Source organism: Polyodon spathula, chromosome 30, assembly GCF_017654505.1.
Source record: "Polyodon spathula isolate WHYD16114869_AA chromosome 30, ASM1765450v1, whole genome shotgun sequence".
NCBI classification, from domain to species: Eukaryota; Metazoa; Chordata; class Actinopteri; order Acipenseriformes; family Polyodontidae; genus Polyodon; species Polyodon spathula.
In genome coordinates, this window is record NC_054563.1 from 2,774,186 (window position 1) to 2,787,066 (window position 12,881).

A 12,881-nucleotide genomic window follows, 5' to 3' on the forward strand; every position below is an offset into this window, starting at 1 on the left:
TACATGTGGAGCCCCTTACATTTTCTGAATACCGTTATCTATTCATTTTGTCCCATTTTTTATTTTTAAAGGAAGATTTTAAAAAGCCGATTATCCCATTTCAATATATATCGTCTGATTTAAGAAGTTGTCAGTGATATAGCAATGCATTGCCTGCAGCCAAGATAAGATTAGGATTATGTACCCTCTATTAAATCTAGCAGGCAGTTACTTGTGAAGTCCAACTGTATCATGTTTATTATCCCCCGCTGAGATACATATTATGGGGCTCCCTGTCAACTTCTGTTCACCATATTTGAAATATGAGAGAAAGCGAGAGAGAGTGTGAGAGAGAGAGAGAGAGAGAGAGAGAGAGAGAGAGAGAGAGAGAGAGAGAGAGAGAGAGAGCACGCCTCTTATCCAGCCACTCCTAAGAGTGGTGTGTCCTCTTTGTCTTCACAGATGACCGATCCACAGTGCTGCTGACGGATGCAGATTTTGGAGAGACGTCGAAACAAAAATCGTCCACCGTCACTCACACGGTGCACTACCAGTCTCTCTCACAGGCCACGGGGCCGCTGGTTGACGTGTCTGATGCCCGTCCAGGAACTAGTAAGTTCCAATGACTTTGACAGAGTTCAACAAAAGAAAACTACAGCTCAGTTCAGCACAAACCCCAAGACATCAAATTTAAGAACAGCGATATTTTTATTGAAGGACTATGATAGAGTTAAATCATTTGGCCTCAAACCGGCTTGGTTTGAGGGCCCACCACTGAGGCGGCTGGATGAAGCGATAGACATCCCCCCACCCCACCCCCCCTTCTCAATAATTTAACCAAGGGGCAATTGAAAATAATACAGAAATAAAAGGAGGTGGCGATCGATTTCCATGGGCACAGTTTTAGCTGAAGCTTTTCTGTAGCGTTGCGTGTGATTTAAAAGAAGACAGTGAGTGACAGTTTCACAGGCAGGCCATTGATCCAGAATGGCAGACACAGAAGCTCTGTCCTGTGCTTGCATAGACTCCCCTTTCTACATAAAGCTTGCTTGCCATCTGTTCTTGTTTTCCCTGGTTTTGAGGTACAGTATCCTGGGTGCCGCCCACAAGCATGAGCAGCTGCATCCAAACGTATGTTGACCAAATGCAGGCGCAACACAAGCCTCAATATTTCCCTGTCATGTTATTTCGTGCTGTGGGCTGTCGGACTGTTTTGTTTAACAAAAGTATGAAATAAAGCACAGTCCGAGATCAGGTCATTCTGGATGAACTACCTCTCTTACTGCTGTAAAACAACCATGGTGCTTTATGGGAAGAAACAGCAGAACAGGCAGCAGCATTGTTTCACCTCGTTAGAATGTGTGTCTGCACCGCAGAGGGCCTGAGACAATTAACAATTGAATTCACTGTTGCAAAACCGTGGGCACTGCCGTATTAACATTTCTCAAGCAGCCTAATGATCACATCAGCTGCATCAGGTAAAGTCAATGGCGAAGACAATTGCTTTAAAAAGGAAATGAGTTGATAGCTAACTGGTCCAATTCCCTCTCCTTGCAGGACTTGCATAGATGTATATCTTCAGGGCAGCTCAGTATATATTGAGCAAATGGACAGTAATAAAAATCAAAGTGGTAGTCTAACATTTATCCAGTCCCCATGTATTTCATTATTTTTAGCACACAGTGGACTTTGGCGTCACATTCCACAGGGCTGCACAGGTTCCTTCTAAGGATGAGTGGATATAATCTATATCATTTAGGGAAACTGAGAATGACATATGTATGCTACTGTCTTATACACTTACTTTAACCCTTTCACGCATGAAAGGTCAGTGCAGTTGGGTAAAAAAAAAGTAATGAGCTTTTTCAATGACCGGAACGGTTTATTCAATATTTATACAGATCAATGAATAGAACCAAGCACTATGCCCTCCATACACAGAGGCTGTACAGCACAGCATCTACAAGGTCAGAGTAAGAACGTGAGCCAGAGTGCCTGTCCCTGAGTCACAGCACTTTTTACAATGAGCTATTTTGTGCACTTTAGCTTAAAGGGATAAACCTCTCGAGACTCAACCCATTAAGTTTTTTAAATGGGTTCCTTTCGTTAAAATAAATCAATCTATACCACAACCATCATTAATTAATTTGCACTGTACCCTTCTTACAATAACTAGATTGAAACCATTTTGTGACGTCAGTCTTTAATCTCAATTTCGATTCAATAAGAAAACAAGCCATGGCATGTTTTCTTATTGTCTTTTTATTTGTATATTATTTAACCAGTGTAGAAACCTTGAACAGTAATACAAAATAAAAGCATACAGAAGTAAAACAGTTCAAATTTACATGCTCCTGGTCATAGTCATAGTCATGACAAGGATCATATAAATAAACATGTATGCGTGATTTAAAAAGGTATTGTGAAGAGGCTGCTTTTATGCTCAAAGACAATGAGATGAGGTGCTTGATATGCAGGGTTTGAAGCTACACTGAGAAGGAGTAAAGTCACTGGGGCGGGTGAGAGCAGTGTTGAGCCTTGTGTTTTGTACTTTCATAGACCCTACAGCCCGCAGAAATGCCAAAGCAGGCCCCACAGCTCGGAACAGGTACGCCAGCCAGTGGACACTGAACAGACCCCACCCGACGATATCGGCTCACACCCTCACCACGGACTGGAGGCTGCCCACGCCACGGCCCACAGGCTCCGTCGACAAGGAGAGCGACAGCTACAGCGTCAGCCCTTCCCAGGACACAGGTACCGTCACCGTGGAAACTGTCTTTCTAAGAGTGTCATTAAGTATGAGCTAGAAACCCGATGTTCTTTATTTAAAAAGCAGTAGCTTAGAGAATGCCTAGGGTGTACCCATTGCAGGGCTCAGACACACAGGACAGCTTGGACCAGTGGTGTGAGTAATACTGTAAAAACAGACTCTGAGTGATGGAAGCTCAGTTGTCTTTGTAGCCCTGGATGAGGAATAATTGTAGAAGCATCCATCAGCACAGAAATACATTACCAAAATCCCTGGAGAGCTGATATGTAGCTTGCTAGCACTGGCCCAGCATACTTACTCAATAGTTGGTGAGTTTTTTTTTGTTTTCTTTCCCCACATTGTCTCAATCTCTGTGTTTATTTCCCTCTCAGGGAATGGCTGCAATATGACATTCCCCTGTGATGGATGTGTACAGTGATGGAATTGCCTGGGTTTGTAAAGCTCTAATGACAGGCACAGGCTTGTAGATCAAGGGCGAGGCACAGTCATATTGTAACAGCTTTGAAATATTATTAAATGCTAGTTTTCTTTCAGAAAATGGCTCGTTTGCATTTTGTGTTTTCACGGCAATGTTGCCGAATGACATCTTAGCTCTACTTAAATTAGAGGTTAACCCCGTTCAACCATCTGTCTGGAAATAAAGGATCAATACTTGTGTACACAGATCCCTCTTGTGAACGTAGCAGGGCAGAGACTATCCAAACCTGAGGGCGCTGGTTCTAGAGACTTTAACCTCATCTCACTGTCCTGAGATAGAATCCGTAATGGTGCAGTGCATCACATAACACTGCTAATCACACGTGGCTATTGCAAGCAGGCCCATGTCTCACCCACGCTTTGACTCTGTCCCCACAGATCGAGCCCGGAGCAGCATGGTGTCCACGGAGAGCGCCTCGTCCACGTACGAGGAGCTGGCCCGGGCTTACGAGCATGCCAAGATGGAGGAGCAGCTGAGACACGCCAAGTTCACCATCACAGAGTGCTTCATCTCGGACACGTCGTCGGAGCAGCTGACAGCAGGGACCAATGAGTACACGGACAGCCTCACCTCGAGCACCCCCTCCGAATCAGGGATCTGCAGGTTCACAGCCTCGCCCCCAAAACCTCAGGACGCAGGGAGGGTCATGAACATGGCTGTCCCCAAGGCACACAAACCAGGTAAGAGCAGCGGGGAGAAGGCAGATTGGAGTTAAGGGTAAGACAGTTTGGGGCTGCTTTGAGTCATTCCACTTTTGGTCTAAGCTTAGTTAGACACGCCTTGTGTATAATAAAGACTCACAGGAAAACCTGGAATGGAAACCCTCTGTGTCTGTGTTGAGGATTATTCCCTTAGTTACTTTTTTTTACTTTGATAGCTCTTTGGGAGGGGTCAAGGTGTTCTGTATTGCGCCATGCAAACAAAAAATCTCTTATATATACAGTACTTTTCCCTTTCACGAAGGACCATCACCTGCCCTCTTCTTTCACCCAGTCATTCACCACCACCAACAATAAAGCTGCATTAAGTGCAAGTCACACTAGAAGTGGGATTCAGGTTTCCCACATTGTGTAATGAGCACCTGCATAAACATTTCAGCTCTGGGGATTGTTCTGTTGACTGTCTGAACCACTTCAATCAGCTTTCTAAACGCACCAGTGCTTGAGCTCATGCTTTATTGATGATGTTTACAAGTGCCAGGTAACTGATCGGCCCCTTCTTGCCAGTGGCCCAGCACACAAAGGTTATCTGCAGATTAGTCTATGCAAAAATCCTTGGTATGTACAAAACTGTAAGGCTCCAAGGTAGCATGTGTGTCTGCATACCATTCCATTCCAGTTTTTCCTGCTTTTGCAAGCCTGTATTGTGCTGAAGTGCCCTCCTGCATCTTGACAGGCTTAATCGGTGTGATTGTCATTTTCTTTGAGGATTTTTCAACTTCTCCGCTCCCTTATTGAAGAATCCACAGCATTATGTTCACGTGCATCGACAGAATAGTGCTCTGTAAATGCATGTTCTGGAGCAGACAGACACTGAATGAATGTGTGCTTTGCGGTAAGCAAGGTGGATTATGGAAAGAAGGGTAACGGAAAAAAAAAGAACGTTGTAAAACTTACAGAAATGAAAACATCTTCACACCCTGTTAATGAAAAAGAAAAAGCCCAGTTCATACTGTTATTTCCTCAGACAGAATTGAGGATGTAAACTATATATCCCGGCTTCGCCAGTGTTCTCCTCATAAGTCCCCTCAAAACTAATAATTTAAGTTGACTTCTGTTTCCATTAATAAACTGTAAAAAGGTAGCTCAGGCAGAGTTTTTGAATGAAAGTTTTTGAGTTCTTTCTCTCGTTCTCATATAAGCTAATAGATTGTGGGTAGTGGGTTTTGTATCATCAGAGATGTCGTCTGGTGCAGTTTGTGCGAGAGGACTGCGAAGCGAATCTCAGTGGTTCTGCCTGCTCAAACTGTGTGAAATTATTTCACTTATAACAGGCACCCTGCATAACACGTACTATATGAAGCTTCATCAAAAGGAAGACTCGACAACCACTATTAAACATAGCTTGTTTTTTTAACTCCAAAGCCTTGTTCTAAGCTCAATGCACTGGAATGCTGACAGACCCTTACCAGTTGATTTCTCATGCATGATTTATAATTATTGTTCTATAACTCAGCCAGTAAACGTACAAGATAAATGGCATTTTTGCTCATCTAGATATGGACAGGCCAGCTGGAAACTAGAGGTAATAGAAAGCAATTAGTTCTGCAGGGTTAAGCAGCCGTGTCATCACTGATACCCACTGAGAGTGTCGCTCTTGGTGTCCTGCAGTGTAACATCAGATGGTGGGAGATAGCTGTCTTGTATCACTGTTAAAAGATACGTGAAAGGGGGTGGCAAGGGGTCCTACAGAGGAATCAAAAGGTGTACGTCTCAACCCTTGCATTATTCATCCTTCATTACTTATTCAGGCTTTTTCCAAGTTGGAGGTTTTTTAAGGTGCAGATTGGTTTACATGGACTACTGGTCCTGTTGAGATATCCTAATGATATCTGCACCCCTGACCCGGCTCCACGCGGGGTTCGTCCAGATTAAGATTGACAGGTATTAAAGATGCCCTCTATCTTTTACATGAGCGTGATGTAATGTAGCACACTTCATGGTGTCAGTTCCTTTCATCTAAAATCCTTGAACTAAGTAGGATCCTCTCTGGCAAGTAACATTAGTTTTCAACAACAAAAAATGAAGTAAAGAGTAGTAGGGGTGAATTATGCTACTTTATCGAATTATGCTACTTTATCGATAGTGGCACAGTTTCTATGCAAGCTTTACAAACAAATACTTGCCACGCAAGCTTTACAAACAATTACTTACCGTGCGAGCTTTACAAACAAATACTTACCATGCAAGTTTTACAAACAAATACTTACCATGCAAGCTTTACAGACAAATACTTACCATGCGAGCCTTATGACAATGTAAGTACAGGTCATCTTCTTTGTCTTTGTTTTCGCTGACAGTTGCTGTAATATCTGTATTTATAAAGCTGTCAATAGTGTGGATAACGAAAATGAAAACCGCAACAAGACTTCTTTCAACGTCCATGTTCACAAACGATCTGTTGTTTCTGAAAAGCCACAGAATCCCAGCATGCTGTGTGTCACAGAATGCCGTTTGACCTCTGATGTAGCACAAATACTCACAAGGTTAGCGGTACCTGAGAAAATGAAGTGGATACACAGGCAGACATTTTCAGATACACCTAAGCTGAACGCAAATGATTTGGGGCAGTTAAAGTAATATATTTTTGGGGCACAATAGGTTTCACATCTCCTGAGAGATAAACCAATAGGTAGGCTGACTGACTCATTGATTTGCAGTACAGTGCATTGGTATATTGATTTGGAAATTTTTTAACAAATGTCTCTTTGGGACACCTTTATACCCCCATTGGAGAACTTTTACACTGGTCACATTACAGAAACTCCACCTTGCTCAGGCTTGCTAAGAGACAACGGTGAAATATGTTAGTTATTAAACCTGCAATTTAGCATATAAACATATAAGACGGTACTATATAGAATATCCCTTTGACTCCATTCTGCATTTGTATAGCTAATTGTTTTGAGTAGTACTGTGCAAACAGTATGAGGCTTCCCTGTGATTGGTTTAACCTTTGGGCACAGATATTTCCCCTGCTGCTGCTGCAGTAAGATAAGGAGGTCCAGCTTGATGCATGGGGCACTGAATCTCTAATTGTCCTTCATAAAGAATAACAGCCAGCGCTGACAGTAAAAGCAGCCGATCGATTTAATTGTTGCATCTCCTGGAAAGGCATTTCATTCCCACCACTGCTAGTAGATGCATTTGTTACATTCAAATCAAACCCTTACTGCAGTAGCTCCTGCTCCATTGGGCACTGAATCCATATTTGTTGAATTGCGTGATCGATTCTGCAGTTAACTCTAGTACAGAGATTTGTCATCCCAGATACTTGTGTCATGTTTAAATGTTAATCAAGGTTACTCCATCAGCAATTAACATCTCCGACTTGATTTGGCCTCTATTTGCTGTGGTTAGCCATAGCCATAGCAATGATGGTTAACAATGATACCAGGCCATCATGTGGTTATACAGCTTTTAACCTGATCTCACCGACAGGGCACAGAAACCGTAACGGCAGTGCATCGCACAACACCGTCTGTTACGTGTGCTAGATGGGAATCTGTTTGCGTTTCTTCATATGTATCTGATATTACCTTTCACCCATTAAGTACCAAATTACATTTTCTTTGAAAAAAATCAGAACACAAGCTGTATTTATGTAATTTGATACATAGACTTAAATTAGAGTAAGTTATTATAACAATATAGTTTTAAGGAGAACATTAAAATAACAGGAAGATGATGTCAGTTAAAAATGCTCCAAAAAAATACTACAAAAAAGCCTGTCCTCAAATGAGGACAAGGGCACTGAAGGGGTTAATAACAGGCTTCTTTTTTCTGCCCCTTATTCCAGCAGGCGAACTTGTGCATCTCCCTCCCTATCTCAGAATGGACTTTCTATTAAACCGGGGTATTCCAGGCCCCAGCAGAGACCTGGGCTTCGGGCAGGCCTGCCTGGAACCTCAGAAAAGCCGCACCCTGAAACGCCCTGCCATCCTGGAGCCCACGCCCATGGAGGCCCCCAGCAGCAGGGAAGTCCAGCAGTGGCAGCCGGGCACAGCGTCCACATTACCTCAGCGGGAGGGAGCGGACCTGGGACAGACGGGCAAAATGAGCAGCTCCCAGGAATCCTTGCTGGACTCACGAGGTCATTTAAAACAAGGCAGCAACCCCTACGCAAAATCCTACACCTTGGTATAACAAATGGTCCGGACTGCACAAGGAATATATTTAAAACAACAAAGCAAAGCGATAAAAAAAAAGGTTGTAAATAACATTTCCAAATTCCAAAAAAAAGGAGCAAATTGAAAAAAGGGTACCTTTTTTTTTTTCTTTTTTATTCATAATTTTAAATGACACCAGATGAAGATTACCAAAATAATTTATTTCAAATGAGAGAAAAAGGTTATTGTTGATATTATTCTGATTGTTGTTCTGATTATAAATTATTATTAGAGGAGGAGGAGGGATCTTCAGACAGCACTGGGATACTTGATTGCGTTCTTATATCTGAGTTGGAGCCACCTGCGTACTTGAATGCCTCTCAGATTTTCTATAAAAAAAAAAACAATCAAAAATAATTACAAAAAATAAAAACTGAAAGAAAATGAAAAACAGCAACAACCTATCCGACCGTCCAATCTTCACAGATTGTTATGTTTTTAATAATTTCCTATGAATGCATGGGATCGAATTGAAAAAACAAAGAAAGACTGGAAATCTGACTTGAGAATTTGTGTCACAAAATGAAACTGAATACAATGTGAAGAAGAGTTATTATTATTATTATTATTATTATTATTATTATTATTATTATACAAGAGAAAAAAATAAGAAATCACTTTTATTTGTGGATATTACAGGGAAATTGATTTGGTAATAAAGTCTTTAGTCATGTTTGCACACATCATTTCTATTTATTTTTTTTAATCAGGAAATTGGTCCTCAATTGATTGTGTTGATTTGAACACAGTGCTGTCGGTGATGGGCAAGTTCATTTATAAACAAGCCGTTTACAAAGCACTTTCTCCAAGGGCTCAGTGGGCCAGCGGAGGTTATCTCTGGTAATTTACACTGACAGAAGTTGCAAGAAATGGCTCACCTGTGCAGTTAATGTCACTTAGAGGTTTATTGCTGAAGACTGTTTGTTGAATTCTATGGCATCATGATGCCCAAATACCCCAAAGAGCTCTGTGTTCTAGAGTCCTGACATCACTGTAGGTGTCACTCAAGTTGAGGTTCCAAAAGGGTGACTTACCAATATATATTTTGCTTCAGAACTGTGCTGTCTTCAAAAGCTTGTCCAATCAAGGGATGTATGTTGTGTGTGCGTGCACACATTATATATTTACATTGGGAAACAAGTTACAAACAGAATGATGGCACCGCAATTGGCTCGAGGTTTGTATTTTGCAAGCATGTGAATGAATGGGCAAATGGGAGGAAGTGTTATTGAGTAAACTAGACAAGAAACCATTAGAATATATTAGATATGTGGAAGACATATTTGGAATATGGACACATGGAGAAAAATCTGTTGTTTCATAAATTAGCAAATTATATCCACCCTGACATTTCGGTGGATTTACAGTGGACAAAATCAGAAATTGAATTCTTAGATACCTTGGTTAAGGTTGATCAAGGACCTATTCAAAAAGATCTTTACTTGAAACCTACTGATATGCATCAGTACCTACATATGTCACCTGCACATCCTAGCTATACTAAAAGAGCCACTCCTGAAGGACTGGGTATGAGGATAAAAAGAATATACTGGTAAAGATAAATATTAAATAAAGAAAATAAATATTCAGTCTTGGAAGGATAGAAACCTTGTATATGGTATATTTTGCGTAAAATGTAATAAAATAAAATCTGTAGGAGAGACAGGTGCATCCTATAAAATAATACAGAACCACCAATCAAATATAAGAAATAAAGAAGAAAATAAACCAATAGTTCAGCACTTTACAAGGATCACACACACACACCATGGATGACCAAAAGTGTGTGGTTTTAGAAAAAATTCAATTAGATAATGTACAGTGTAGACGAATAAAATAAAATAAATGGATAAATAGACTAGATACCATGATGCCTGAAGGTTTGAATAGAAAGGATCAGTAGATTGTTGCATCATTTGCTACATTGTGAATTACATCACAAAGACATCATATTTAAAGAGAGATAAATGTGTGGTTACCATGGCATCAAAAAGCCTATAAATAGCTCCAATGTTTGTTTTCAAACACATGTTCCCTTGACAAAGGTATGTTAAACATACCGAAACATTGGAAAGTTAGCTCTTTGAGCTGGGGAGTGCTAACTAAACTTTTCCCAGGTTTTTAAACTATCACCAGACAGCTACCAGTAGCTGGATTGTGGTTCAAAGTGGAAATAATTCATTATTTTACATAAGGGTTCAAATAAACTGTTGACTCCACTTCCAGACGAAGCCCTTCAGAATGATAGCAAATCGTGAATAACTAGGGAGGGTCAAATAAAAAACATTCAAATGGGATTCCAGTTCATGGGGGTGTTTAAAATTTCTGTCATGAAAAAAAGAAACCAAACCATTCCCTGGTAACCAGAGGTGTGCAAGAAAACAGTTCGTTTGGGGTATTGCAGCAGTTCCAACATTCTGCCATCAGGTAGCGTGATCTTCAGATGAGACTTAAAACCGAGGTCCTATCTGTAAGTTGCTTTGGATAAAAGCAGCTGCTAAATGACTTAATAATAATAATAATAAATAATAATAATAATAATAATAATAATAATCTGCAAAACAATCCATGCAATGAAACCAGTAACTAGAGTTATCCACCAGGTGTTGCTTTGTCATTGATCTCAATAGGTGGTCCATAAGATGTTACTATTAACTTTTATCATTAATACATATTTTTTATGATTTATGAAAAATTCCTTCTATTACATTTTTGTATATATATATATATATATATATATAATATATATATATATATATATATTATATATATATATATATATATATAATATATATATATATATTATAATTACATTATATAATAATTATATAATTATAATTCTATATAAGCTCTTGCAGTTAGGGGTTTGAAAATGCTTCCCGTTCTGAAAAGAGGCCACACCCTTAATCTAAAGCACTTGATATTTCCGTTCTGGCTATAAGGAGACTGTGTGGTGGTTAAAGAAACAGGCGTGTAAGCAGGAGATCCCTGGTTCAAACACCCAGCTCAGCCACTGACACATTGTGTGACTCTGAGGATGTCATTTGTGCTGCGTCTTTCGGGTGAGATGTTGTTGGAAGTGACTCTGCAGCTGACGCATAGTTCACACACCCTAGTTTTGTGTCTTGTGAAACGCTTTGTGATGGTGGTCCACTATGAAAGGGCTATATATAAAAAGAAAGATTATTATTATTATTATTATTATTATTATTATTATTATTATTATTATTATTATTATAGCTCACCCACATAACTATTACAAGTTTGCTTCCCAACTTGAATACGTTTTCTCCTTGGCTCGGGCACTGAACTTCTACTGTTTATAAAAAAAAAAAAATCAACACAATGTTTAATTTGTCTTGTAGTCCATTTCAGGGATGGAAATACTATTCCTATTGCACAGCGGCTTCCTCTCATTGCAGGTTTTCAAACAAGCCTGCTTAGCCACAGTGTACAGGTAACAAGCTCAGGTGTGTCTGTATTAAACTCATAGTAAAACCAGGAATGGATCAAATTGCTATGCAGTGGGAGAGTCTGGTTGTATTGTAATTCTACTTGTGTCAGGTAAGATAATGCTTACAACACTGATTTTCCGAAACATTTGTCTAGCTTGAGCTTAAAGCATTACGTACTTTACTGCTGCACCAGCTATGGGTTACATCTGCTGCATTCCTATCTCTGTCAGCAGGTGGCGCTATAAGACTGTGCTGCTGGAGGGTACGAGAAATATAAAAAATTACATTAAAGCTGGAGGCTAAGATTACATCTTCAAGCTGTTTCAAAAAGACATTTAAAATGAGCGGGGCGGGTTATTTTAGCTAAAAATATTTTACATGATGACATTTTTACTGTTTAAAACGGACAAGTTCCCTACCTGTGAACACGTTCTAGACTGCAATCTAGAACAGATCTGTAAATCTCAGACAAATATGAGTTAAAGTTTGGGCACATGACTCGATGGTTACACAACTGGATTCCAAAATTGTATGCTTCTTTAATATGGGACTCTGAGAGTTTAAAACAGCATTGAGAAACCAAAAGGGCATTTTGAGCTGCTTGGTTTTTTTTTGTTTTTTTTGTATTCTAAAAATAAATAAAGAAGCCTTTTCCCTATTTTAGAGAAAACAAGCCAGTGGAGGGGTTACTGAATAGTATATTCTATACATGCCCAGTTAAAGTTTTAACACAAACACAAGCATGACTTGTTATATAAAAATGCTATCTTCTGCTTTCATTTTTGACCGTGATTCTTATAAAAATAAATGTTAAAAGAAGTGGTTAATTAATTAAAATAACAATGGGATTGAACATGCATGAGATGAGAGATAGGGATTGGGTAATGAGGGTCATGTCATGGAAAATGTTTACAGCTGCCAAGAAAAAAAAAGGACTTAAAAGCACTGTGGGAACCCCCTTGGTACGGTATAGCCGGGAGCCAAATATGGAGACAGAAATGTGAAATCTGCATTATTGTATAATTATTGACTGGAGAAACAGGACAATGAGATGGGAGCAAAGAGCAGACTTGGCTGAAGAGCAGTGTTGTGTGCTGGGTTTCTGCAGCATGTATAGGGTTTCTGATGTAATATATGAGGTAACCCAAACTTTATTAGTAAAGCAACTAAACTCAAATGGCAGGGTAGAATACACTTCATCCCAATCATGCAGACACAGCACGAAGCTTTTTTAGAAAGCCATTGTCATATCTGAATATTATTTTCTCCACTATAATTATAGTTGTGGGAGATAGCAGTCGTGTGGGG

The 12,881-nt window shown here is 39.8% G+C and overlaps 1 protein-coding gene across 1 annotated transcript in view; it reads left to right on the forward strand.

Annotated features, from left to right (window-relative positions):
* The window catches only part of dscamb (Down syndrome cell adhesion molecule b), a 140,984-nt gene extending 132,216 nt beyond the window's left edge, over positions 1-8,768 (forward strand). The window contains exons 29-32 of the mRNA XM_041233048.1: positions 442-591; positions 2,539-2,736; positions 3,608-3,910; positions 7,749-8,768. Of these exons, the coding sequence (XP_041088982.1) occupies positions 442-591; positions 2,539-2,736; positions 3,608-3,910; positions 7,749-8,095 (998 nt within the window). The 3' untranslated portion in view covers positions 8,096-8,768. The remainder of the gene's footprint in view (positions 1-441; positions 592-2,538; positions 2,737-3,607; positions 3,911-7,748) is intronic.
* The last annotated feature ends 4,113 nt before the right edge of the window (positions 8,769-12,881 follow it).